We start from the raw sequence: 25514 nt of genomic DNA, 5'->3' as shown, positions 1-25514 counted from the left end.
TAAGGAAGTGGGCTAATAAAAAATCAGCTAAGAGGCAAGAAGAACATCAAGGACAACTCAGCAAGACTATTTTCTCATTGGAGCTTTTCATCAATTTCCATCTGTTTTCCTAAAATTTGCAAGAAATTTTAAATGAAATAAATTTTTAAGTTTTGTTACAGTGGCAGATAAAGCAGCAGCAGTTCCTCTACTGAAAGACTCTTGCCAGCAGTGCTACATTTACTGTTATGTGTTGTATTAAAAGGATTAATACCATGAAATCCCCTTCTGTCATATTTTAGGTTGAAATTGCTGTAGTTACCAGATTTTCTTAGCCACTTCCACTAAAGTACAGGCTGAGAATAAAACATATCCAAGCTGAAATAGTCATTCTTTTAGGGCACCAATTACATCTAATGATGGTGCTTGTAGCTGCAACAGAAATAGATTTTCAGAGCTGTGCCTAAGAGACAAAGGGAAATACATACATCACAGCTTTACTTTACTCCCAAATGTAGAGATAAGGTCAAAAATAAGCAGGCTTTTCCTTTATGCAAGTAAGAGAGAAACTGTGTGCATGTGTTGTTATAGTCGGACAAATTGGACCAGTTGTTTTTAAAGGTGAGAGTTGAAATTAAATCCTATAATAAGATAAAAGGTCTAAGCATCTTGGTTTAACAAGGGGTTTTATGCAAACCAGCCTCAGCAGAGCCTTTCTGGTTTTTAACATTAAAATAAATTTCAAAACTCAAAGCGAAAGCAACACTTGTGTTTGTTCAACCAGTTTTGCCTGAATTCTCAAGATTAAGTCTGTCAGTTTGACTTTGGTTGTAAAAGGCTGATGTTTTATTGGAGTGAGGGCGTTTGGAACATTTCTATTTCCCCTTTTCCTGCAATTCCTCCCAAGTTTTCTTAAATAATACTCTCCCTTCCCTCTCATAAAGCCTCAGAAACCACAGTTTTGGTTCATATGTGAAAACCGCTGTGGGATTTTTCTTCTCTTGTTCGTCTTTGTTGGCTCATCAGAAAGTTGTGGTTTCTGCTTTAGTGTCAAACATAAACCTTCACAGCTGGCTGAGCCTGGATGTTTACTTCTGCACATGTGGATATAAATGGTTTTAGTTTAGATAGAGGTGGTCTGAGGTTCAGTTTCTGCCCTCTGTGTGGACAGAGAGGGACCAGGCCTCAGCGCTCTGTGGCAGGTGGGACTTATTCGTGCACGGTCAGCAATACGGCGGTGTTTATCATCTGTCACAAACACATTGCTGCTCTCAGCAGGAATACAGTGTTTCCCCACAGACTCTCACCTCTTTGCCGCTTTTTATAAGGGTTCCAGCTGAGTAGTAACATCCTCATATTACTGACAGATCACAATAAGTTACAATTAAATCAGTGTGAGTGAAGAAGCAAATAATTTGTAGATTATAATTGTACTGCATGTCCTACTGTCATCTGTTTTTTCTTACTGGATATACAAACAAAACAGCCACCAGTGGTTAATTCAAATGAAGAAAATCTGCAGTTCTTTTAATCGTCATGACTGAATATATGAGAAATGAAGTCTAACTTTAAGCTATAGATTTGATAAGCTGCAAGAAAATTTCTTAACCATGTCTGCAACCTTCATGTTAAGTGCCATATTTGGCTGGCTTGAGTATGGTTCTAAATAAAGCTGCTGAATTGTTTTTATTGTAAAGGAAGAAATAGCAATCAATCAATCGTTTAAAGCTTCTTAAATGTGTGGATTTTTCAATTTTTGTCACAAAAATGGATTAGAGAGCAGGAGCCCCTATGCAGAGGCTACTGTTCATGACATGTGACTCCAGCTTCGTCCCTTGGATGCATGCCATCCCCACTCTCTCCTTCCCACATTTCCTGTCTCACACCTGCTGTGCCATCAAAAAGCACCAAAAACATTCCTATGAAATGCGTCCCTTACTATTGAACTGTTGGTCTATACAAGATTTGAAGTCGTCTTTGTAGGCACTTGGAAATTGTTCGCATTTTTGTACAAATTTTTGAGGGACATGGGCTCTCGAGCACTGAGTAGTAAAAAGAGCTAAAAACCTCTCCTGAAAAACAACAGGATGGTTGATAAAAGCCCCACTGAATTTTTTTATTAGGGATTACTGTTCCACTGAACAGGAGACATGACTGAAATGATATCAAACTACTACAGTCACCCACGGTCTCTCAAGAAATGATCACAGAGTTATATCTATTAGCCTATTAATGGCCATTTCTTTTCTGTGTTAGCATCAAGCTAACAATCAAAGATAAACATTGGGGTGCATCCTTGAGAAAATAAACCAGCGAGACAGTCTGGCTGCAGGCCGTAGATCTCAGGTGCCCCCCTTACAGACCACTATGGTGAGATGCCACTTCTGTTAGAATGGAAATACATGTGGAAACTTTCAAAATACAATCAGATTTAAATTTTGGTAAGGGTTAGGATACCAAAAGTTAAAGTCAAAAACTGACCTGCAAATCTTAATTACAAAACATTTATTGAAGCCAAGTAATCAGTCTACTCACAAGGAAAAAATCTTATCCTCCATGAAAACACTGCAACGCAGCTTAAGAAGTTAAATCTACAACTAACAACGCTACATAGGCAACTTAGCTACGAAATTAATGCAGCTTATTCTGATGCTAACAAAACTAAATAAGCTACATAAGCAACATTAGTTACATGAACTACATAAACCATGCAAGCTAGGTAGGTTACATAGCTATGGAGCTAAATTTAAAGCTGTCAAAGCCTCATTAGCCATGTTCATAATGCAACTTTTGCTAAAGCTAGACCTAACAGCTTCCTTGCTAACATAGCTACTTTGGCTAACATAGTAAGGTTAACGTCATTGCAGGTGAAGCTGTGTTAGCTTACATAGCCAACAAGCAAGCTTTAGCAAAAGCTAACGAAGCTAAGTGAACCAGCTACTTCTAAAACAGGTCTACAGTATACATATTTCTATCCCAAATTAGACAGCAGACCTTTTTTTGTTTGTATTTATGAAATGTTGCTTTGTCTGTGATGTTTACAATGTGGTTAAGTCAGAAATTTAACTGCCAATTTACCGGCATTTACGTACATCCCTGCCGTTCTGGCAGATGTGGCGTTTCACAGTAGTGGTCTGCAAGAAAGGCCGTCTGAGATCTGCAGTCTGCAGCCAGACCGCTCTCTCTAAATCAGTGGCAGAAATGTGACTTTAATTTAGATTGATGCCTATGGCTTTTCAGTCCTAACTTTCCTTGAAATGCACACCCTCAAATATGTTTGACAAAAGACGTCCACCCCTATCTTTTAAGTTTTGTGGGCCTGCCGGAGCTCTGTCTTGAGAAAAGAAGGTTTTCTTTCCCAGTTATTTTTTTGTGTTGTGATTCTATGTCTTATTTTGTATCTACTTCCTTGCTTGTTGGCTGTGAAAATGGCATTTTAGTTTTCAGTGATGAGCCATCAGTGTCATAGAGACACTTGTTTATCTGCTTTACAGCAAATGCATGAATATAAACAACTTAGCCTTGAGGTCCTTATGGATATTTTTGCAGTTATGTTGTAGTGTAAAAAATGTTTTTAAATCGGCATTAAAAATAGTGCTGAGATTTCACAAGTAGAGCAATAACTGATTTCAGAGTATGTGGACGGTGCAGTAACAGCCAGCACTGGCTGCAAAACAAACATGACATCATTTGTAAGACATGAAGCCATCGCTGCCAAATGAAACACACATCCCACCTCTGCTGTGACCTCACTCGTGTATAAGAGCTGCAATAACACCAGATAGTGTCTCTACACATTTTTCCACCGTAGAGTGGAGCTGTGTGAGTCTCAGCGACTGTTAACGCTGTGTGAGATTGTTGGAAGTGCGCTGATGTTCTCATAGGGCGTTCTCACTCCTCAGCTGCCAGCAGAGGGTGGGTGTTTGGCCGTGATCCTGACATATGCGCGCAGAACACTCCCTCACCTCCCTTTAACACACACAAACACCCACACGTTTCCTCATTTTAGGAGTGTTTGGAAACTTGTGAAGTTCAGGGCGTTGCAAGACGCTTAGTGGAGCATTTTGTTGCGTTAGCATGTCAAACTTTTAAGTGCTATGCTTCCTCTCCTTTGTGTTTTGTTAATATGACTCCCTCACAGCTGGATTCTTTTGATGTTTTCAGTCCTAAAACAGCAGGTTCAGAGACAGTGGGAGGACAAGTTGTTAGCAGAAACTGTTCTGAGAAGGACAAAGTGTTGCAACAGGTCGCTGCTTTTTTTGTGGTGTCTGTGCCCCAGATTCTCTGTCACCAAACACCCTGACCCTGTCACCCTGGCAGAGACAGCCCGCACACAGACAACCATCCTCTGCACACACCATGTGTCACAGGGCTAATTATCAGGAGTCTGGCTTGCCGGAGGATAGGGTGATTCAAATTTCCATTCCTGAGCCCCCTATTAGGGTCTAGAATTAGAAGGGAGCGAGCACAGAGGGCTGCTGGTCATACGGCAGTTGGCACAGTAACGAAGATGCCCCTAGGACCGCAGAGACTGTTGTGAATTTTCAGAAGACTTTGCGTCGGCGCTGACATCCCGCGGCTGATTTGATTGCAGAAAAGAGGCTTAGGTGGCAGTAATTCCACTGGGAGAGGGAGGAGGAGTAATTGTTTTTAATTGCTTCTCGCTCTCTTGCTCTCATTAAGGACGTGTTTTTGTTGGAGAAGGCAGCTGGTGTAAGTTTAACTTCTCTTGGTGGTATTTTGAAGTCATTTTCTGCAAATAATCTGCTGCGTTTGTTGTGTCTTGTGGTTGGAGGTGGAAATTAAATGAGTTTAGTCGGTAGCTTGGGGGAGAACTCTTAATGCTGTGTCATTTTTGCAAGAAAGGGACCTAACAGAGGAGTGGGCCTGTTAGATGAGGCTTGCTCCAAATATGACAAGCTTTCACACAGTGTTACAAAACAGGCAGTGAGGCACCAGCAGAGAGACGTCAGACGGCTGCAAGCTGAGCTTGGAATTCTGTTATTTCTCCAGCCAACATACGCCTTCTCCTTGCTCTTTTTCTCTCCGTCACTCCTAGTAGGAAACAATTACAGATCTGTTTCTAAGCTGGTGTGGGCGGCTTCTTAATAGCCCCACTCTGAGGATCTGCCCCTCAGTCAGACGTCCACTTTCAAACTTCTCTTTTTGCTCACAAACTTTCTCCTCTCCACCTGCAGACAACTCCCAGAGCCAGGATCAAGGAGCAGGTGTCCCGGAGCAGTTCACCGGCCTCCTGCACGGATCCTCTCCTGTCTTCGACTGTCGCGAGGAGCCCTTCAGGCTTCCAGGTGTCCAGCCAGAAACAAGAAAACCTGCCAAAGCAGTGGAGGAAGTAGCAAAAGCAGGAGCAGCTGCACCAGCACCGAGCCGTCCCAGCATGGCCGCCATCCTGACAGACTGTGATCCAAAAGCCATTTATGCCACTGTGAACAAGGAGCCCAGGGACTCAGGGGCCGGGGCTGCTGTTAGGATGCGTCCTCCTGGGGACCTGAAGCTGGCACGGAGCCTCTCCAAGTCTGACTCGGACCTGCTCGTGTCACCTCCTAGTGAGGAGGACGGGGGATTGGGAAACCGGAGCGAGTCTGTTTCTAATTGTAGCACAGGAAAGAAGAGGCTGGAGAAGTCTCCGTCTTTCACCTCAGAATGGGATGAGGTAAGTGTTTGATATTCTGTCATTTATATGTTTATATTTTTGTATCTTTGTCTTTGTCAACACGAAAGAAATTCTACTGAATATAAACCAATATTGACTGATTTTAGACTACTTTACTGATATTTGATGTGCTTCAATACCATAATTTCTTCATTTATTTCGACAACAGTTGTTTAGTTTTGACTATAAAGACTTGTCATAAAAAGGTATAGGAGACATAAAACTTGGAGAAATCCTGGAGCCGCTGCTACAGTCGTTTTTTTAAAGCAGATGCAAAATCTGTCATTCTAAAGTGGATTTAGAGCATGACTAAAATTTATACAATATTAATGACAAAACTGTTCCTCCCGTGTCCTCCTGTTTTGCCCAAGTCTGCTTGTGCTGAAACAAATTTACATTTGTCAACAACTAAAACACATGCATGAAAACTCAGTATTGACTGTAAACAAGTCTGTTCACTGTTGTGAAGTTTCATCCTGAGGGAGACCAGCTGCACTTTAAGTTTTAAAGCAAAGCAAACACAGGCTGATGGAAAATGAAATGAAAGCGTTTAGATTCATATCATTCTATATTTGAATGAACAGGGTACCTCAAAAGACCCTGAAGCAAGCCCATAACTTATATTTTTTTCATATGAAGGCCTTGAAAGCATCGAATCTGGTGCTAAAAAGTCTCAAATGTGTTTTTTATGGCCATTTATTCTTGTCTTTCATGGGTTTAAAATATATCAGGACATCATTGGTGACTGTTAAATGTTTTATTTGCTGGTGACAGTGGAGTTTATAGGCATAAATTAGCCCATGATAAAGCTAAGCTCACATGCTAAGGCTCTCTCGCAGTGTTAGTTTAAATGGTGACCATGCTAAGAGCAGCTGAATAGGTCTGTGGTTGTTGTAGATGCAGAGGATGTTTTTTTTTCCTTGTTAACTGTAACGTAAGAAATGCCCATCACATATGTTCCTTATTGAACAATAAACAAAGCAGAATTACTAAGGACATGCTCTGTCTTTGATGGTTGAGAATTGTTTGCATGTGGCTCAAATTCGCCATTAACCCGAAACACCATCCACTCAGTAGAGACCTGTAGGTGCGTTTTAACTGTCACGAGCAGTGCTTATAAATTGCTATTTTTATATGCTTCACATTGTTTTGTTTGACTTTTGTCATAAGAACTCGACGAGTAAGCCAGGTTGCTTACCAGCTGAAGAAATACTGCTGTGGGGATAAAGTTTTATCAGAGTACTCAACCTCAGCTGCCGTCCACACAGAGTGGACCAGCAGCACCAGCCAAGAGTGTACTGCTGCCGCCTAGAGACCTCTCCTCTAGTCTGGTATCCTGAAGCGAGGCCCTCTGGAGCTTCTTGAGCTTCTAATTTTTAAAAATAAAAGCTCGGGTCAGTATCATAATTATGATTACTGATGTTAGGATAGTTTGCTTTTTTTAAATTTTCATTTAGTTTCCACTGTTTTTGATTTCAGTTTAGTTTTTACTTCCAGTTTTGCAATTTAGTTTAGTTTTTATACCTTCAGATAAGATATAGAGCCCAGTCAGACCTTTAACTGAAATCTGCTGAAATTCTTACTTCACCAACTAATCCCTCTTAAAATGTGGGAATTATATTCATATTACTATCAGTGACTCAAGTTGTCACCTCTTCAGTTTGGTAAATGTCAATTTTTGTATTAAGAATTGATAATAAATCAATATAGAAAGAATCACATTTAGACAGTGAACAGCATGTTTAAAACCCTGTTGTTAAAAACATGTATTTAACTTTGTCATGTTATTCGTACCACGACTAGAGCAACAGGTACTGAGCATTACAGAAAATATCATGTATAACTTTCAGTTTATATTACTTTAGTAAGATGTTTGATTTAACAAAAATGAAGCATTATTTATTACAACAAATATTTATTTATTTCAAAATAACAGCTGTCAATGCTAAATCCCTTTAGTAAGCGCTTGGAAGAATCACGCAGTAGCAGTAGACCCCCAGGAATAAGGTGGATATATTTTATATAAAGATATTCATATTAAATTAATAGTGATAGCATAGTTCACTCTGTAGTTGATTTTTTTTTCCTTGGTTGCTTTGTAGATTAAAATCTACGACTTAGAATTGCTAACAGGCTAAAACTGCTAGCACAGCAAAAATGAACGCCTTTACCCTGGATAGACCTCCAGCTGTAACATAATTTACTAGCAATGCTTTAGATTTACGTACAACACAGCTAAAATGGGTAAAGAAAAATTAACAAATTTCTAATGAATAAAGTTACAGCAACAACGTGGCACTAGTGGCAAAATTAGAATTCTGTAGAATTTTCGTGGTAAAATGTAGTGTTAGTGAATGGGCAGAGATCACAAATGCAGTTTTTCAGTGTTCTGTTCAGGCTGCAGCAATAATACATCCCACATCAATAGTGACGGATGCACGAGTAGAGTATTAAGTATCAGAATTGGAGAGTGTGCTGTGTCTTTTACTTCTGGCATTTAATATCATATCGAGTAGTCTTTTAGAGTTGTCACATTTAACCATTGAAAACCAAACTTTTTCTGAGATTACTGTAAATTTTCTGTTTTCTAAATCCTGCCTCGTGTTAGTCATCGGCATGGATATTGATAGCTAAATATACCCCTCCATTCAGCACTTTAATGCTTTGTCTAGGATGTAGATAAAGAGCTGAGCTGCAGAGAGGGAGATTAGACGGGACAAGAAGATGGGGATAAAACAGCTGAGAAGCTGAGAGTTAAGACAAGAGATGAAGATTTAGAAATTGAGATTCAGAAGGGATGCACAAGCTGCAGATCTGTATCACTCCAGCTCTCATCTCCTCCCGCTGCAAAGGCTACATAAATCAACCTGAATGTGTTTAGAATCAGCTCATATTGTACACAAACAGCAACAACACAGTTTGAAAAATACTGAAATTATAGACAGGAAATAACTCTTAAATTGTCCCCTTCTATTATGTTTTTTCACTCCTGTGCTCGGGGAACACAAGAAGCATGAAACAGTGAGGTCAGCATATTTTTAACACTGAATAAATTTAATGGACCATGAGACTGCAGTCAATATAACAATGAATGAGCAGAGGTATAAAGAGCTGTTAGGCTCTTTCACCATTATCCTGTAACAATCCTCTTATTGTGAGCAGGATTAATGATATCCTTAAGCTTCTCAATTAGGCTCTCAGCATTTTGCCCACTGCATTTTTAGTATTCTGCTCCATTTCTGCAGCTGAAAACATGCAACTTTTCCAGCTTTCCTACACTGCAGTGTTCTGTAGTAGTTCATGTGAGATGACTTAGGTTTATGAGGCCAGACAGAGCAAAATCACAGGCTCAGATAGCACTGCTGATGCCCGCCCTGCACAGTGAGAAGGAGATCATATTGCTTTCCAGTGTTCCTTTACATGAGGCGATCACAGCAGCTACAGTTAGCTTAGATAACGGTGGTTTTCAGGTCGATATCTTGGCTGCTTCAGATCTGACGTTTGTATGTGGTCGGTCAGAATCGTACGCTTCTTCAATCACCTCAGTAACATCCTCAGTGTGACTTGTAGATGCTGTGATCCAGAACTTGATGTACTAAAGAAATTCAATATATCTCAAAACTTCGATTGGTTGTTGACAAGCTCCACTGACACTAAAGTGGGCTGAAGTGAGGGTTTTTTTTTTTTCCCAACCTTCAAGGTCCTTTTTCCCCGCTAGAAGTTTTGCACATGGTTGCTGCAGCACTTTTGATTGCTGTATGATGTGAAAGATCTCCCTGTCACATATTGGGGTTAGTTTTTGTCTCTAAAAAGCCTGTTTTTATTTGTTTCTGCTGTGAAAGTGGGATGCTGTTATCAAGAGCTCAGCTGAAGAATATCAGTACTTTTTTGTTTTCAAACACGAACATTTTCCCAGTATTTGCTTCCTAGGACACGTATTTCTGTTGCTTTGGTACTGAAAACAGGTATACACTTTGTTTGATTTTAACCAAATGTTTTGCATGGACAAAAGTATTCAGCCACCTAACCATTACACATTTGAAGTTGCCCCCCTTTTTTGAAGCTATGACAGCCTCCTCTCTTCTTGGAAGACTTTTTGAGTGTTTTTTGGGGGGAATTTGGGCCCATTTAGTCTGTAGAGCATTTTTGAGGTTAGGCGCTGATGCTGGACAAAATGTCCTGACTCACAATCTCCATTCTAGTTCATCCCAAAGGCAGGTAATGTTCTCCCAGCTTCTGGTAGACCCTGCCTGTGATTTTTTTGTGGTCTTCTGCTTAACTGACTGAGTTGCTGTTGTTCCTAAATGCTTCCACTTTCAAATTATTTCACTTACAGTTGACTGTGGAATATCCAGCAGATTGAAATTTCATGAACTGTCTTATTGCAGAGGTGTCTTCACAGTACTATTCTTGAAGTCACTGAGCTCTTCAGAACAACCCATTTTGTATCACAAATATTTGCAAAAGGAGACTGCATGGCTAGGTGTTTGGTTTTCTATGTCTGTGGCAACAGGTCTGATTGAAACACTGGCATTCAATCATTAACAGGTGTGGCCAAATACTTTTGTCTATATATTGTTTGACGTCTCATGGTCTATTCTGTCTGGCCATCCTCTGCCTGGCGGGATAAGGCACATGCTCCTCACTGAATGCAAGAGCTAAAAAAATACTCCTGTCCACAAATTCCCCACTGTAATCTGTGTAGTGCACATTTAGTAGACGGAAAGTTAAGAAAACTTGAAAAGCCAGTATTAGATGCTTGCTAATCTTTTTGTAAAGTTAGGTCTATTTGCAACTGTAGCCCAAGTAGGCTAATTCTCTTTTGTTATTTTCTCTTACTAATATTGTTCCCAAAACAACTAGAATGTATTTGTTCTCTAAAATGTATAGTAGTCTCATGTTAACAATGGCATTTCAATGTCCACTGTGGTGACTAACGTCATGATAGTGGCATGTCTCCAAACGATCTGTAAAAGTTTTAAAATTGTTATCATGACAGCTCTAGGAAACAGTCACCAGAAATCAATGTTATAATCCCCCAGATCCTATAGTTTATTAAAAAAAGATTTGTTTTTGGCAGATGAGATTGTGAATGAGAGAGAGAGAGAAAGAGGGGGTCAATATCAACCCTGTAATATTGGTTTTATTTATATCCCTGTTGTGCAGTTGTATAAATGTGCCAGCTGTCGTGTTGATGTGGCTGCAGTTGTTTGCTCACTGATAAAAGTCATACCAGCCAACAGCAAGCAGGCTGTAGTTGAGTAGGAGGTCTTTATGAGGAGCGATTATGTTTGACGGCAAATCGACCTGCTGTTTGGTCTGTCTGGAAATACTCCTGTCAACACTCAGATGGAGAGGGTGCCAGCACACAAGGCCACTTACAGATGCTCGTCAAAGTTCAAAACGCTTTTCCTGCCTGAAGCGAAGCGCAGCAGAATGACTCAGTCACTTGTTCTCATGTACAGTCACAGTAACCTTGTGTTTGGGATTTTATAGGTGTGAGCATTACAATTACAAAGACTGTTTCTACCTTACCTAATTCAGCATGGCTAGACATTGACAACATAACTTTGTTTTTATTGTTAGTTCAAAGTCTGCCAAGGAGACACTCACTGGAAATTAGATGGCATTTGTCTAGAGCAGACAAACAAAAACTGACCTTCTCCATTTGCAGTCAGTAAGATCAGTTAATGTTGAAAATACATGCGACTCCACAGTTGGCCTTGCTCTTTTGAAGTGGAAGTTTTCTTTGACAGTAAAGTAAAATGAGCTCAACCTCAGCTCACTGCCTATAAATGGCTTGTACTAAAATTAAGACGACCCCAACTAGAAGACAACCATTTCAAGACTAATATTTGGAAAAAGATTTACAAGAACCAATTAGGTTTTTAAGAAAACTTTTTTTAAATTTAGAGTAAAATAAAAATTACATTTCAACACTAAATTGTCACATTTGGCACAAATGGTGCCGACATGTCACATGTCGGCACCAGAACTGCAATTTGGTAAAACTAATTATTTTCTTGTTTTATTCATTAAGGCCAGCCAAATGATCTGTCTTAACTCTAACTCAGCCACCTTGTCTGTAGCTCCACTTAAAGGCTACTGCCCTGCAGTCATAATGCTTTTGAACATGGATTTAAGCAAGCATAGTGAGCAGATAGCAAAGGAGTAGTTCAGTTGATCTAGATAGAAAACTGAGAATAAACACTGTGTTAATGCACCTTTGGCTTCAATCACAGCACTGAGTCTGTGTGGATAGGTCTCAATCAAGGTTGTGCTTCTGGACACTGCAATTTTACTCCATTTTTCTTTGAAAACCTGCTCAAGCTCTGACAGGTTGCACGGGGATCTGGCGTGAACAGCCCTTTTCAAGTCTAGCCACAGATTTTCAATTGGATTGAGGTCTGGGCTTTTACACAGCCACTCCAGAACATTCACCTTGTTATCTTTAAACCATTTTTGTGTAGCTTTTTCTGTACGCTTTAGGTCATTATCTCTCTGGAAAACAAATCTTCTCCTCATCAGGTTCTCTTGCTGATTGAATAAGATTTTCCTCCAGAATTTTACTATATTTTGGGGTAGTTATTTTACCCTCTACCTTGACAAGTCTTCCAGGGCCAGCTGCTGAGAAGCACCCCTACAGTGTGATGCTGCCACCTCCATGCCTCACAGTGGGGATGGTGTGTTGGTGGTAATGTGCAGTCTTTGGTATCTGCCAAACATAGTGTCTTGTCTGATGGCCTAAAAGCAACATTTTGGTCTAATCAGACCAGAGAACTTTCTTCCACTTGAACATGGAGTCAACAGTGGCTTTCTTGTTGCCACTTCTATAAAGCTTTCACTAGTGAAGAACCTGGGCAACAGTTGTTGTATGCAGAGTTTCTCCCATCTCAGCTGCTGAAACTCAGAGGAGAAAGTCAGAGGTCTTGGTGGCCTCTCTCACTACCTCCTTCTTGCACGGTCACTCAGTTTTTAGGGACGGCCTGATCGAGGCAGATTTACACATGTGCCATATTCTTTCCGTTTCTTGATATTGGTTTTATCTGAACTTTGTCTATCTGAACTAATGTCCATCCCCTGACTTTTGCTTTTTAGTAACATTTTCTCTGAGCTGTTTGGAGTGTTCTTTTGTCTTCATGGTGTAATAGTAGCCAGGAATACTGATTAACCAGTGACTGAACCTTCCAGACACAGGTGTCTTTATTCTACAATCACTTGACACACAGTCACTGCACTCAGGTGATCCCAATTCACTAACTGGGAGACTACTAGCAGCAATTGGCTGGACCTCTGTTGAATTAGGTCAGTCACTCTAAAGGGGGTGAATATTTATACAGTCACTTATTTATACCTTATATATTTTTTTATTTAATTGAAATTACTTTGTAGAAATCTATTTTCCATTTGACCTTAATTTTTTTTTACTTTTCTGTCATAAAGCCAAATCATATTGACCATGATTGATTTATAAAATCAATAAAAGGACAAAACATCCAAGCGGGAGAAAACTTTTATAGGAACTGTATGTAGGGAGTCTAAAAAAATCTGGTGACTACATATTCTCTTATAGTTCTTCATAGCTACCTCGCCAGAGGGCAGAAACATTTCATAAAGATCCCATATTTTCCCTTAAGAGAATTTGGTGAAAGATATGTTTCAAAGTTGGTGATTTAAAGTTGAAAATTCGAATCAACTTATTGGTGCTCCCTGGTGGACAAACTGTGACATAACAACAATCTTAGTATTTCTAAACCTAGTTTGGCAAAAGTACCTCCTCATTTTAAAAGTCAAAAACATGTTAAAGATAGCATTTATCTTAGCTGTAATATAGAGGGAAGTTCTGACACTTCTCCTGAGACGCTGTCATCCCTCTACTACAGAACGTTCTGGTAGAGTCGGGTTTTAAACAGGAACATTTTGAGCTGTCGTTCCTTTGAATTCCCTTCTCAGACTCTCTGGTCACAGGCAGGGCAGAGAGCAGTCTTATTATCCACTTTAAAGAACAGCACTCACCTACACTCACTGTACCTGCAGGGGGAATGTAGCCTTTGTGAGTGTGACAGGACTAACACTCAGCAGGATGACATTACTTAGTTATTGGCGGTCCCTGCTCTTCCCTGGTGCCCTCTGCAGCCCGTTACAATGCTCCGTTGTCGTCCCTGCGGCGTTTCTGCACAGATTGGGTTGAGAATTGATCCGGTTGTGAAAGAAAGCAGGCTTGAAGCAGAAAGACGGTATCACTATGCCTTGCATGTTGTAGGACGATTGTTGTGGTGTTTAATATTATATTATCATCTTGTGAAGGAAGATGCACTTCAGGCACTGGCCTCATTTACTGTATACTAGTGAGTGAACTGACCAGCTTGAAGTTCATTTAAATGCCTGAAAGCTTCTTTGAAATCTTAAAGTAGGCTGCTGGCAAAGAGCATCACAATCCTTCTTTAATTATTCATTTATCCCATGGGAGTTGATTTTATTTACTCTCCACTCTGCCGGCCTAGAATAAACTGTTTTGGGATACTATCGACATGCATTTGACCTTGAAAATGTGACTTTTTCTATGTATGTCAGATCAGTAAAATACATTTTCCCGCTTAGAGAAGCCTCATGCACAGCCTTTGGACTGTTTGAGAAGTAGCCGCCTGCCTTCACACAAAGCAGCTTTGATAAATCCATAATTTATAAGCTGCAATATACAAAATGTAAGCCTCACTGTAGGTTGCAGCAAGCACTCCGTATTTCCAATCACAGCCACTGCACAATCCACATTTTCACCAGTAGTTCTGTTTCATCTACGTGTTTATTTGAAGACTTTATCAGCAGCGCGATAGGAACCTTGAAGCTGACTGAAAAGCGATTTCCTTTGTCCAATTTAGCAGCCTTAGTTAATGTTAATGAACTCATTTCTTCTCACTTGAATAGAGATTCAGATGCCTGTGAGTTCCTGTGCTCAAAAGCAAAAGGAGCCCTGGATCTTTCTTCTCCTCCTTTTCCTTTCAGGGAATAAGCCTGCTCTTGCTTGAAATGGAAATATTCACACTGTCGATGTAAAGTGCATAGCAAATGAGAGGAGTGTGTGGGCAAAGTAGTTAAAGTTTGATTGGGCGTAACCCAGCCTGCACTCTCTTTAATGATGCCGGGAGTGTCCGCTGGAAACTGAAAACTCCCGTCTCTATTCACTCCCTGCTCTCGCCATCTACAGTGTTTTTCTTTTCGCAGGGATGCTGTGGCAGCCATCTTTGCAGGTCATGAGCTGACAACAAAGTGACGCCACTTTGGCAAGCACTCCATGGATATAACCAAAAACCACCCCCTTTAAAAGCATCTTTCTCCCCTTGTGATCTGGTTCACTAAATATTCCCATCACCACCCCCCCTCTTCCAAGCTCTTCTTCTTTTCACATGAGCCCCACACACCCTTGGTTACTTTGCCTCTAGTTTCAAGACAAGGAGATTTGACTTGCATGAGGTCTTGGCCTATGCATCTCTCCATTTAAGGAGCTCCAACTGTGTGTGAGCGTGTGTTTTTTTGTGCAGGGGTGTGTGCTGGTGTGTAGAGCGCATGCTAATGCAAGCTCGGTCGTGGTCCTCGGGATCAGACTGAAGATGACAATCCGGGGGGCACATTGTGTGGGGCCAGCAGCGCACTGAGCTCCACAGATGGGAGGAGGAGGAGGAGGAAGAGGAGGAGGAGAGAGAGCTGTAGACATAGCCAGAAGCAGAAGGCCGGCATCTTCAGCCTTCATTTCACTTTTAACTTCGATTCACACTCAGCAGATCCAGTAGCCACTATGAAACCAGCTTTTGTGAGTATTGATTCCCCTCCAGGCAGCAGCAGCTCCACCGGAGGCTCATTAATCTTTCTACCTGCCTTGAGTGGATTGAATAGGAAAATAGATGCTTTCTAGTATTTCTTTGGATATTGTATCTGTTCGATGATTGAAGTTTGTTGCTTTATTTGCTAAATACAACACGTAGACTGGCTGAGGAAAAACTCCAGCTTCTTCCTCATCTAGTTTTGAGTATTTTCTTTAAAAACTCAATCCTCCGCAGCATTCAAAACTCCACAGGCAATTCATGCAGCATTCCTTTCTTTTTTGCCTTTTTGTACTTGCTACATTTGTGAGCTCCTTCTGGATTTGGAGTAGCTTTTATTTTGTGTTAAAAGAAAAAGAGGCTCTTGCAGTTTTGATCCTGAGAAGGCTCATGTCTTTGACCTGCTGAGATCAAAACGAATTGTGGGTGTGTGTCACGGCCCGATGCAAGCAGCGGGGGAAATCTTTTCTCTTATCCCAACGAGGAGGAAACACAGCAGAGCCACAGGGGGCTGAAACATGCAGTCAATACTTACGTTCTTATAGTTTAGAGCTTGGAAGGAAAAGTTTGTTTGCACTTCTACAATTAAGATAAACATTTCTGCATTTGGGATGAGTTTTGAAAGTTCTGAAGTTGCCTGGAATGGAAGTGATTCCTGAAAACCAAGTGTGGTATTTCAGGAGGATGTTGATAGTGTGTGACAGTGCTCTGTCCCTCTCTAGCATTAACGCTTGATAAAAGACACATTTTTACAAGAGATGTACTGTTTCATTGGTTTATCATAGGTATCAGCCAATATCAGCCCTGTCAAACAGTGACCCATTGGCAAGTCATATTGCATGAACTGGTGTCAGTAGCTGCAGAGCTGCTGACAGTACTCTGTCCCTCTTAATTATTGAGGTGTTGGATGAAAAACATTGATTTCTTTAGCTTTAAAGGAGAGTTTTCAGAGTTTTTAAATTCCCTGAAATGGACATTGTTTCTTCCAACTCAAGCTTGACATTTGCTTATTTCGGTCCAACGGTAGTGAAACTCCTTGGAGTGCTTTCCCTCTTTGGCATTGAGCAATTGTAAAATGTACAATATGCCTTTCACGGCTGGATTTGCAGTTTTGCAGTTGCTTGAAATGGAAAAAATCTAATAGTACTTACAATTAGGTTAGGAAAGATACAATGACCCTCCCTGTCCGGGTTTGCTGCCCAGACCGTTTGAATTAAAGTGCCAAGGGAAAGGCGCAGGCAACACATTTTTCTCAGGGAACTCCCGCCCAAAATTACCAGGAAATTCACACAGGTTACTGGCCAGGAAAGAATAATTTATGAAGGAATTGTGGGATGAGTATCCATCATTGGGGAGTTTGCTGCATTGAAAGCAGGGTGTATGGTATTTAGTCCATTGATTATTGTGGTTTTATTGTTTTGCATGGTTTTTAATTTGAGCTGCACAGCATGTCAGTTGTTGATGTTTTTTTTTTTTAATTGTGTCCACATTTGATCCAGCACTGGAGAATGAAAGACTAGAATCTGAGGACTCAGTCACCAGTATGTCTACCCTGGCATCTCTGGGAGTTTCAGCATCAAAACACTAGACATCATCTGCTAGGTCAGTCCACTGGGTGTGATCCAGACCCAGTGTGAGTCCCATGCCCAATCAGAATGTTTTGAAATGGTTTTGTATTGCATTTATTTTTTTGAGGGCTAGTGGCATGTTGGTGTTTATTGCCACATTGGTGTTAATAGGGTTTTTATCTTGATCCCTGAATGGTTAGGTTAAGGGCAAGGGCTAGGGCACTGGTAGGATGGGTAAGGAGGAATGGCCTGAACAAGAGTAAAACTTCCCATTTTTATTACAAACTTGCAACTTCAAGGTTTTAAAGATGAATTAAAGCAAAATTGTGCCTTAAAACCCAAGTTTGACTAGGGTTTTATCAGCGTTTTGTTGCTCTTGAGCAAAGTGGGAAATTGTACCCGCCACTAGCCAAATGTGGGTGTTTTTGAGCAATGGAAAATTTGGATTATGTTTAACTGACTAGTCTAAAGGGGAGAAACAGTCTAATTCCTCACAGGGTCAGTGTGTCAGTGGGTTTTAAGTGAGCCTGATTTATTCTGTGCAGGATGGCTAACATTAAAAGCTAGCTTGCAAAGAAATTTAATTTTCAGCCCTGCTCTTTTGCATTGAGATGAAGTTTAAAGTTGCATGAAATAGACATTGTTTCTTTTGACCTGTGCTTGATATTGGTTATTTTTAGTCAGATGTTGCCTGGTCTGCTTTCAGCATTGAGATTTTGGACGAAAAATATGCAATTGTGTGCAAAGCTTGACAATAGATTTTAATGGGAAGATGTTGGTTCAGAAGGGTCTAGCTGCAGACCACTGCTCTCAGACACCCTATCCCTGCAGACCACCAATGTGAGGTACCACCTCTATCAGGACAGAAGTTATGCAATGCAATATGAGTTATTTGCCATTTTAGAAGGAGAAACATAGATAGTGTAGCTTTAGCTTTAGCGTTAGTGTGTTTTCATGGAGGACAAACTTTTTTCCGTAAGCAGACTGTTTCATCAGCTATATTCAGAGTTTTGAAATTACTTTTTTTTTCAGGTCAGGATAATTACCTTTGGTGTAAAAGGCTTAAAGTTTGTAATAAAAATAATAACTTTTACTGTCTTTCAGGCCATTCCTCCTAACCCATCCTACCATAGCCCTAACCCTAATACTAACACTAACTGGAAATGTAATCCAGTTTTATTTTGAAAGTTTTTGGATGTATATCCATCCTTTGTTTTTCCAAAAGTAGTTTTGAAGTTGAATGAAATGGACATTGTTTCCTTAAAGCCTTTGCAATATGTTGTTTTAGTCAGTTCTTGTTGGAATTTCCTAGGGTACTTTTCCTCTTTTAGCATTGAGATGATGGATGAAAAATGAACATTTTTATGATACTTTGGCTTGTGCTAAGATTTGAAGATGCAGAGAAGCAGCATTACTGCTTTAAATCTGACCTTGACATTGAATTTTATGAGAAGGATGCTAATGGAGCTGTCTGTAGTGTTTTTTTTGCTTTGGCATTGAGACTTTGGATTAGAAAGTGCACATTTCTTCAATATTAGGATAAGTTTTCAGAATTTAGAAGTTGCATGGCATGAATGTTGTGCCTCAAAACCAACACTTAGCATTGGGTTTTATCAGGAATATGCTGCTGAAAATGTTTTGTCCAGCCTTCGTAGTGAGATGTTGGATAAAAATGTACATTTTAAGCTTTTCAGAGATGAGTTTGCAAAGAAATTGTTCCCTCAAAGCCATGCTTGACATTGCTATTTCTTGAAGATGTTATGGAGTGATAAATGCGATGTGATGATTGATGTATGGCATTTGGGGATGGGAGTAAAGTTTTGAAGTTGCCTTGGAGAGAACTAGTCCTTAAAACCCAAGCTTGACTTTGGGGAATGTTGATGGAGCTGCTGACAGTGCTTTATCCCGCTTTAGCACTGAGATGTTGGCACTTGCTTTGGCTGATGGCATGCTTGTGTTCCCCTTGATGCCATTCACTTGTCCATAGTTTTCATCCAAGCCTTGTTTCGGTGCCAGCTTGCCCATTTGAAGCCGGTGGTCTGGGCACGCTCTCTCTGCAGGAACCTTTTGTTTCACCCTGAACGAGCCCCGCCAGGCGTCCTTTAGCTCTCCCACATCCCTCCTTTTTAAAGCTGTTTTGTTTGGGATTCTCCAGGCAGACAAACAAAGAATACTTTCTGTCTTTAAATTGTAGTAAAGTAGTCGTTGAGTTTTTCTGGCCAGTCATCCTGGAGCTAGCACCCAGCTGTGAGAAGCATGATAAATGGGCTCATGTGTCTTTAATCTCACTCGAACCGTCTCCCATGGCTGCTAGCTCTTCAGCTGTTGACCTCCACCTTCACCGCTGACTTCTGACCCGTCCTCATTGTGTCTCCTCTATCATAGCGAGTTCATCACACAATGGATGCCTCTCCATTTCAGGTCTCTGTATTGATTCCATCCTGCAGCACAAAAAACACATTCCTCTCTCTCCCTCTCCTATTAATTCTCATGGCACTGAGCTTCTTAGTCCTCACCCATGAAATTCAGAGGCTCTCTCTGTTGTAGTGAATGTGTTTTACCTTGAGGAAATCACTGGGCCCTGTCCACGGATAAGAATATATTTACCCAGCTTCAACACTGTATCGCACTTGCTGTTCATGGTGGCTGCTTCTTATTCTCATAGAGCGGCTAGTATTCCCCTTTTCCATTATAGTGGACGATAAAGCTGGGACAGCAAGGCTGTATTGTGTGTTTTTGTTCTACATTCTTTAGCATATTTGCAATGTGGTTGATACATTGATATCACGGGAACAAAAACAGAAGACCTGGGCTCTAGTATAGGGCTATTTTTTGTTCAGTGTCAAAAACTGAAGTCAAACTTGCACATTGTCAAAATTGCACGACAACATTGTCAGCATTTTTGATGCTGCAGTGAGAGGACAGAATACAACCATCTCCACTTTAATGGTTAAAAGAACACAGGCATGTCTCGTCTCCTGAGAGCTAAAGAAATAACTTGGCAGCTGAATTACATGTCAGATGGAGATCACCGCTCCTCATCGGTCCCCTTCTGGACCATAATCATCCCTTCAGCGTAGACCTTGGCCTCTTTATGAGATGATAGCAATGCCTCGTCCCCATTATCACAGCGCTACAGAAGGTCCGTGAGTGTCTGGTTGTACATATTGGATCCCTGATTTATACTGATATCCATCTACAGCTCTCTAATTGGCTTTGTCCTGCTGAGGCTGGATAATTTATCTGATAATAAGAGAACATAAACTAGGTGATGAGATTTTACTATAGATTAAAGGCATGGTAAAAGATGCTCTTCAATAAACGAAAATGTGGAGCCCTTGCATTCATTGTGTACTAACTTTGTTATTCAGACTGAATATTTTGTTCAATTTGTTCCCAAAACAAAATTGTTATGTTCATTGTAACACAGTGAAATTATACTGTGATTACAATGTAAATAGAGCTATGAATATTTATAACCTTGTGGAAGATTATCATTTAAATCAGTGGTTCTTAATTTTTCAGAAAAATGTTGCAGTGTGGACCCCACATGGAACAAAACATGACTGAATAAAGAGACAGGAAAAAACAAACATGTTCAAAAGACACATCATTGCAGAAGGACATGCATGCATGGATCTTATTTTACTCTATTCTCCTGAGACACCATGGAAATTTGATAATTTCTCAAGAAATTTCCTCATTATTTGGGAAAACTAGATTTATTGTCCATGACAAAGGAAATAAATGGGTAGAAATCTTGAGACATATACTCACCAATCATATTAGGAAAGCCAAAAAAATAGGTGTATCATTTTTCAGTATGTCCATGTAGGGCTTCCTTACATAGACTTTCTGACACATTTGTTTTTCCTGGCACACATTAGTGAGCACAGAGATTTTTTACTTGTGCTCCAATTGAAGTTGCAATGCTACTTTAGCACCTGGTGTGATGGCATCAGATTATAATTAAGCATACATTTTTTGATTGCGTTATCACCCCTGTAATTAACTAATTGAAAATTCATAAATATATATATTTCACATCACAGAGTCTTTTCCATCCAGTTAACTGGACACCAAGAGGTGCATGTTACTCACTGGATGCTAGCGCTAAACAATTACTCCTGTTGACAAATTCACAGTGGTAATTTGTGTAGTGCACATTTTGTACAGGGAAAGTTTAGAGAGCTGCAAGTCTTGCAGATCATTTTATAAAGTGCCAAACAAAAGCATTTTCCTAATTAAGATCTCATTTGGAGAAGCACTGAATGGGTTAATGCTAACAGTTAGCAAATGTCCGTATTACAGGAAACGTGACCCTTTTTACCGTTTCCTTTCAACATTATGAGATGTGGATGTACTCCTGGAATTCCTCTTTGTGTAGTCTGATGAGCATATTTTAAAATATTAAAGAAACTCAAACAGTTCGTCATGTAGACAGCTAAAAGAGGAAAACCTCTTTCAGTCTGCTCTTCACATGTCTCTTTGTTTGAGTGCCCTCTAGGTAAATTACAGAGTAACTGACATGTTCATTAAGTAGGCTGAATTGATTTTGTTACTTAATCTTACTTTTATAGCTCCCAAATACATCTAGACCAAAACTTTTCATCTGAAATGCATGTTTGCTTGTGTCACACAAGGTCTTTACTCTGCAAATAATCTATAAATCAGTCTTTGTTTCATATTACTTTCAGTGTCCATACTACTGAAAGTAGGTGACTTGTTCAATAGACAAATTTTAAAACAGCGTAAGCTAACTGCTAAGCACACACACACACACAGCAGTAAGACATAATTAGCAAGTTGCTAGTAAACATAGCAAAGGGGTTTAAGGACAAAGAGACAGACTTTTACCTCTAGGCTTGATAGAAAACAAATACAGACCTTCAAAGTACTGAAAACTAAACTTCCGTGAATCAGAAAGATAGAAATATGACTACAAATACACAAAAAGCTATGCTTTGTTACTGTTGCATGCAGAAACGAGCCACAGTTAGCTAATAGCACAGCACTTTAAGCTAGTGCTGTTTTTTTGGTGGGTTTTTTTTTGCCAAAATAATGAGTTATTGCTGCAAACGTTTGACTTAATTTGTTATTATTTGTACTAATCTGATGTCTGGCGAAATTGAGCCCACTTATGCTAGCATACTAACCATTTCCCTTTCTTGTTTGTTGATGTGTTAAGCTAGCAGGCTGCTAGTTGTAGCGACATCATTAGACTCAGTTGTTTTATTATCTTGGGATCTTGTAAGAAATTGAAAAGGTTACTAAAATGTGAAACTTTTCCTCAACGACACAGCTCCCAAATCAAGACACCATCCATTCAGTTTCACCCATTTTTCCTGAAACGGTCCCTGTAATCCAGCTATTCATTCTTTGTCTGCCTGTTTTTAGGGATTTTTGTGTCTCATAGAAAGTGTAATGAATCATATTCTTCCCTCCCCTTGTCCCAAAAATGTGAAGTCGGTTTCTGTTTTTATAAACCCACTTTTGTCATCCCTCAAGAACAATAAACCCCTGACTCATGCAAAGACACTCTTACACACTCTAAACTGTTTTTGCTGACTCATTCAGGTCTCTGCTCAGGTGGCAAAAATGCTGCCAATTCACCATCAACTTCCTCACTTAATGGCTGATACAGAGAACATGTGGTGCTGGTAGACGGGTTATTTGTCAAGCTCTTGTGACTAATCTACCATCTGGTCAATATGCAGTTTTAATCAACAGTATGAGGAAGTAACATGGAGCAGATGGATAACTAAAATAATGTCATCTTGACATTGCCCTTCATCTAATATCTGTTCTTCTTTGAATTGAAATTAGAGGATTAAAAAAGGCAGTGTAAAGAAATATGTTGTTCTGCACATTGCAGGTTCCTATAGCTGATGGATTAGCTTCTTTTTATTTTCAAGGATTTTTGAATGATAAAATAATTTCAAACACATTTGCTTGGCCCAAACTGCATACTATGGCACTATTAATGATAAATGTGATGATTCAGTAAGTACTACATTCAGAATTAAAAGTGACCAATTTTGTGTATATGAAAGGAATTGCCATATACATACTGAATTAGCCATAACTTTTAACAGGAGCACACTGGTTGTACTAATCTGCCCACAGTGTATGGAGACTCTCAGACTATCCAATAGTGGAGCTTTCCATTCAGTCAAAAAATGGTGTAAAAGGAAAAGTAGCTGCACTTTTACCTCTGAAATCAAGCAAAGGGTGTGAGAGCCGTCTGGTTTCAGACTGCAGACCACTACTGTGAGACACACCTCTGTCAGCACAGAAGGGATGTAATTTGCGAGTACGTTCTTTTGAAATTCTACTTACTCATAAACAAAGTCTGGCAGTTGCGTTCATTAGATAACCACACTGCAAACATTACAGACTAAGCAACTTTTCATAAAGAAAACTGAGCCCAAGATAAAACTAACAAAGCTACGCCAGCTACGTAGTTAACATTGCTATCTAAGCGAATGTAGTTATGTTAGTTTTAGCTAAAGCTAAAAGAGTTAAAGCGAGCCATCATTCACATAGCTACTTCTAAATCAGACCTGGCATTAGCAAACATAGCATAGCCTAAGCTAAAGCTAACAAAGGCTACACTAGCTACATTGTTGACATTACTATCTTAACCAATGTAGTTATGTTAGTTTTAGAAAAGGTAACAAAGCTAAAGCGAGCCAGCATTCACATAATTACATAATTACCTCCGGCTTAAGCAAGCCCAGCATAATCTGATAGCTTTGTTTAGTTTAGCTTTAGCTACGTTAGTTTTGTAAAACAATGCTAAATAGGAGCACACTCAAAGGATCCAACTTCTTAAGGTGCATGGCTGAAAAAGACAAGACAACTAAGCATTCAAAAATATCCTCTAAAGTTCTTTTAATTCTGAGTAAGGGGTTACAAAAGACACAACTAACATGTTTCAACAAGCAGCAGCGCTAAGAAGACTGCTTATCAAAACATGTTTGTGGTGTCTTTTGTACCGCCTTACCAAGAATTAAAAGAACTTGAAAGGGCTTTTTCCAGTGCTGACCCATCAGTTTTCTTCTACATTAGTTTTGTACCTGTGTTACCCATGTATCTAATGTAGCTTTGTTAGCCTTGGATTAACCACATAGCTGCATAGCATATGTGGCAAACTTGCTTTGTTAGATACAGATTTAGCTACATAGCGACATAACTATGTCGCTAATGTAGCTTGGTTTGCATCTTTATCTTTAGATCTAGGTATATTAACTACATAGTTGTATTATCTACTTCGGTAACGTAGTTTCGTTAGCTTTAGCCTTAGTAACGCTAGCTGCGTTAGAGTATTTTCATGGAGGGTGAGCTTTTTCCTGTAAGCAGACTGTTTACTTAGCATTATGAAACGTTTTGTTATCAGGTTTTGCAGGTCAGGTTTTTTACTTTAAATTTTTGGTACCTTACCCTTACCAGGACCCAAACCTTCCTTGAAGTTTTATATGATTTTATTTTGAAAGTTTTAGTGTGTATTCTTGTTCTGACAGATGCAGCACCTCAATGAAGTGGTCTGCAAAGGCATCTGAGGCCTGCAGCCTGTCTTGAAGGATGCAGTGATAAATACAGTTGTAAAGCCATACCTTTGTGTTCCAGGTTGTAAACTCTAATAGCATAGGAAATATAACAAACAGCCTTTAAAGACAAAGTATTTATAGATGGTTGATCATAAACCCTAGGATGATCTGCATATGCAAAGGTAAATGGTTGGGGTTTTTTCCCCCCAGCCTTACCTGGAATTGTTCCTGGTGGCCATGAAGCCGATGTGGGAACACAGAAGTGAATAGTTGGGAAAATTCACCCTGATTAAGCTAATTGGGATTGATATGTATATTACACAATTTGTGCAATCTTTTTTTACTCATAAAGCTGCATTGTACTCTTTCCCTTTCATCAGTATATTCTCATTCTGATATTATGTAGATAGAAGAAATCCCTCATAGCATTGGTATGACGGCATAACACTGTAATCATAATATCAGACTCTGTTGCTTCATCCTCCAATGTAGATCTCCCTAGCATCTTTTGCAAGTCACGTCATGCCTATTAAGACATCTCCTCCAATCTTCAGTACAGTGTGAAAATAGCTTTAGCTGTCATAAGCTAAGGAAGGGGTTTTCAAATAAACGTTGATTAATCATTGTAGTCCCCAGTGTTTTCTCAGTTGCTGATCCATTTAGGAGCTTTGATATGGTAACGACACATCAGCACCGCCTTTTTTAGTATTCCAGCTCCGACACTCGGTTTGATTTCCAAGGTCTTCTTTAAATATAGGGAATATCTGCCACAGTTAACACGAGAACACAAGAAGTCAAAACAAAACCCTGAATTTTCTTTTAGCAGAAGCCGACGACTTCTCCCACCACAAAACATCGAAGATCTAATTCCTTTGACAGCGTAAGACGTCCACCTTCATTTAAACATCTCCTGATGCTTTTGGGG

The 25514-nt window shown here is 39.8% G+C and overlaps 1 protein-coding gene across 8 annotated transcripts in view; it reads left to right on the top strand.

Moving 5' to 3' along the window:
• Positions 1-25514, top strand: part of LOC121517207 (ankyrin repeat and SAM domain-containing protein 1A-like) — a 129252-nt gene that overhangs the window by 64422 nt on the left and 39316 nt on the right. For all 8 annotated transcript variants that reach the window (XM_041798798.1, XM_041798794.1, XM_041798797.1 and 5 more), the window contains one exon: positions 5178-5653. In XM_041798798.1, the coding sequence (XP_041654732.1) occupies positions 5178-5653 (476 nt within the window). The remainder of the gene's footprint in view (positions 1-5177; positions 5654-25514) is intronic.

Source organism: Cheilinus undulatus, linkage group 11 (assembly GCF_018320785.1).
Source record: "Cheilinus undulatus linkage group 11, ASM1832078v1, whole genome shotgun sequence".
Taxonomy (NCBI): Eukaryota; Metazoa; Chordata; class Actinopteri; order Labriformes; family Labridae; genus Cheilinus; species Cheilinus undulatus.
The sequence above is the reverse complement of the archived record's forward strand: the minus strand, read 5'-3'. Positions and strand labels throughout refer to the sequence as shown.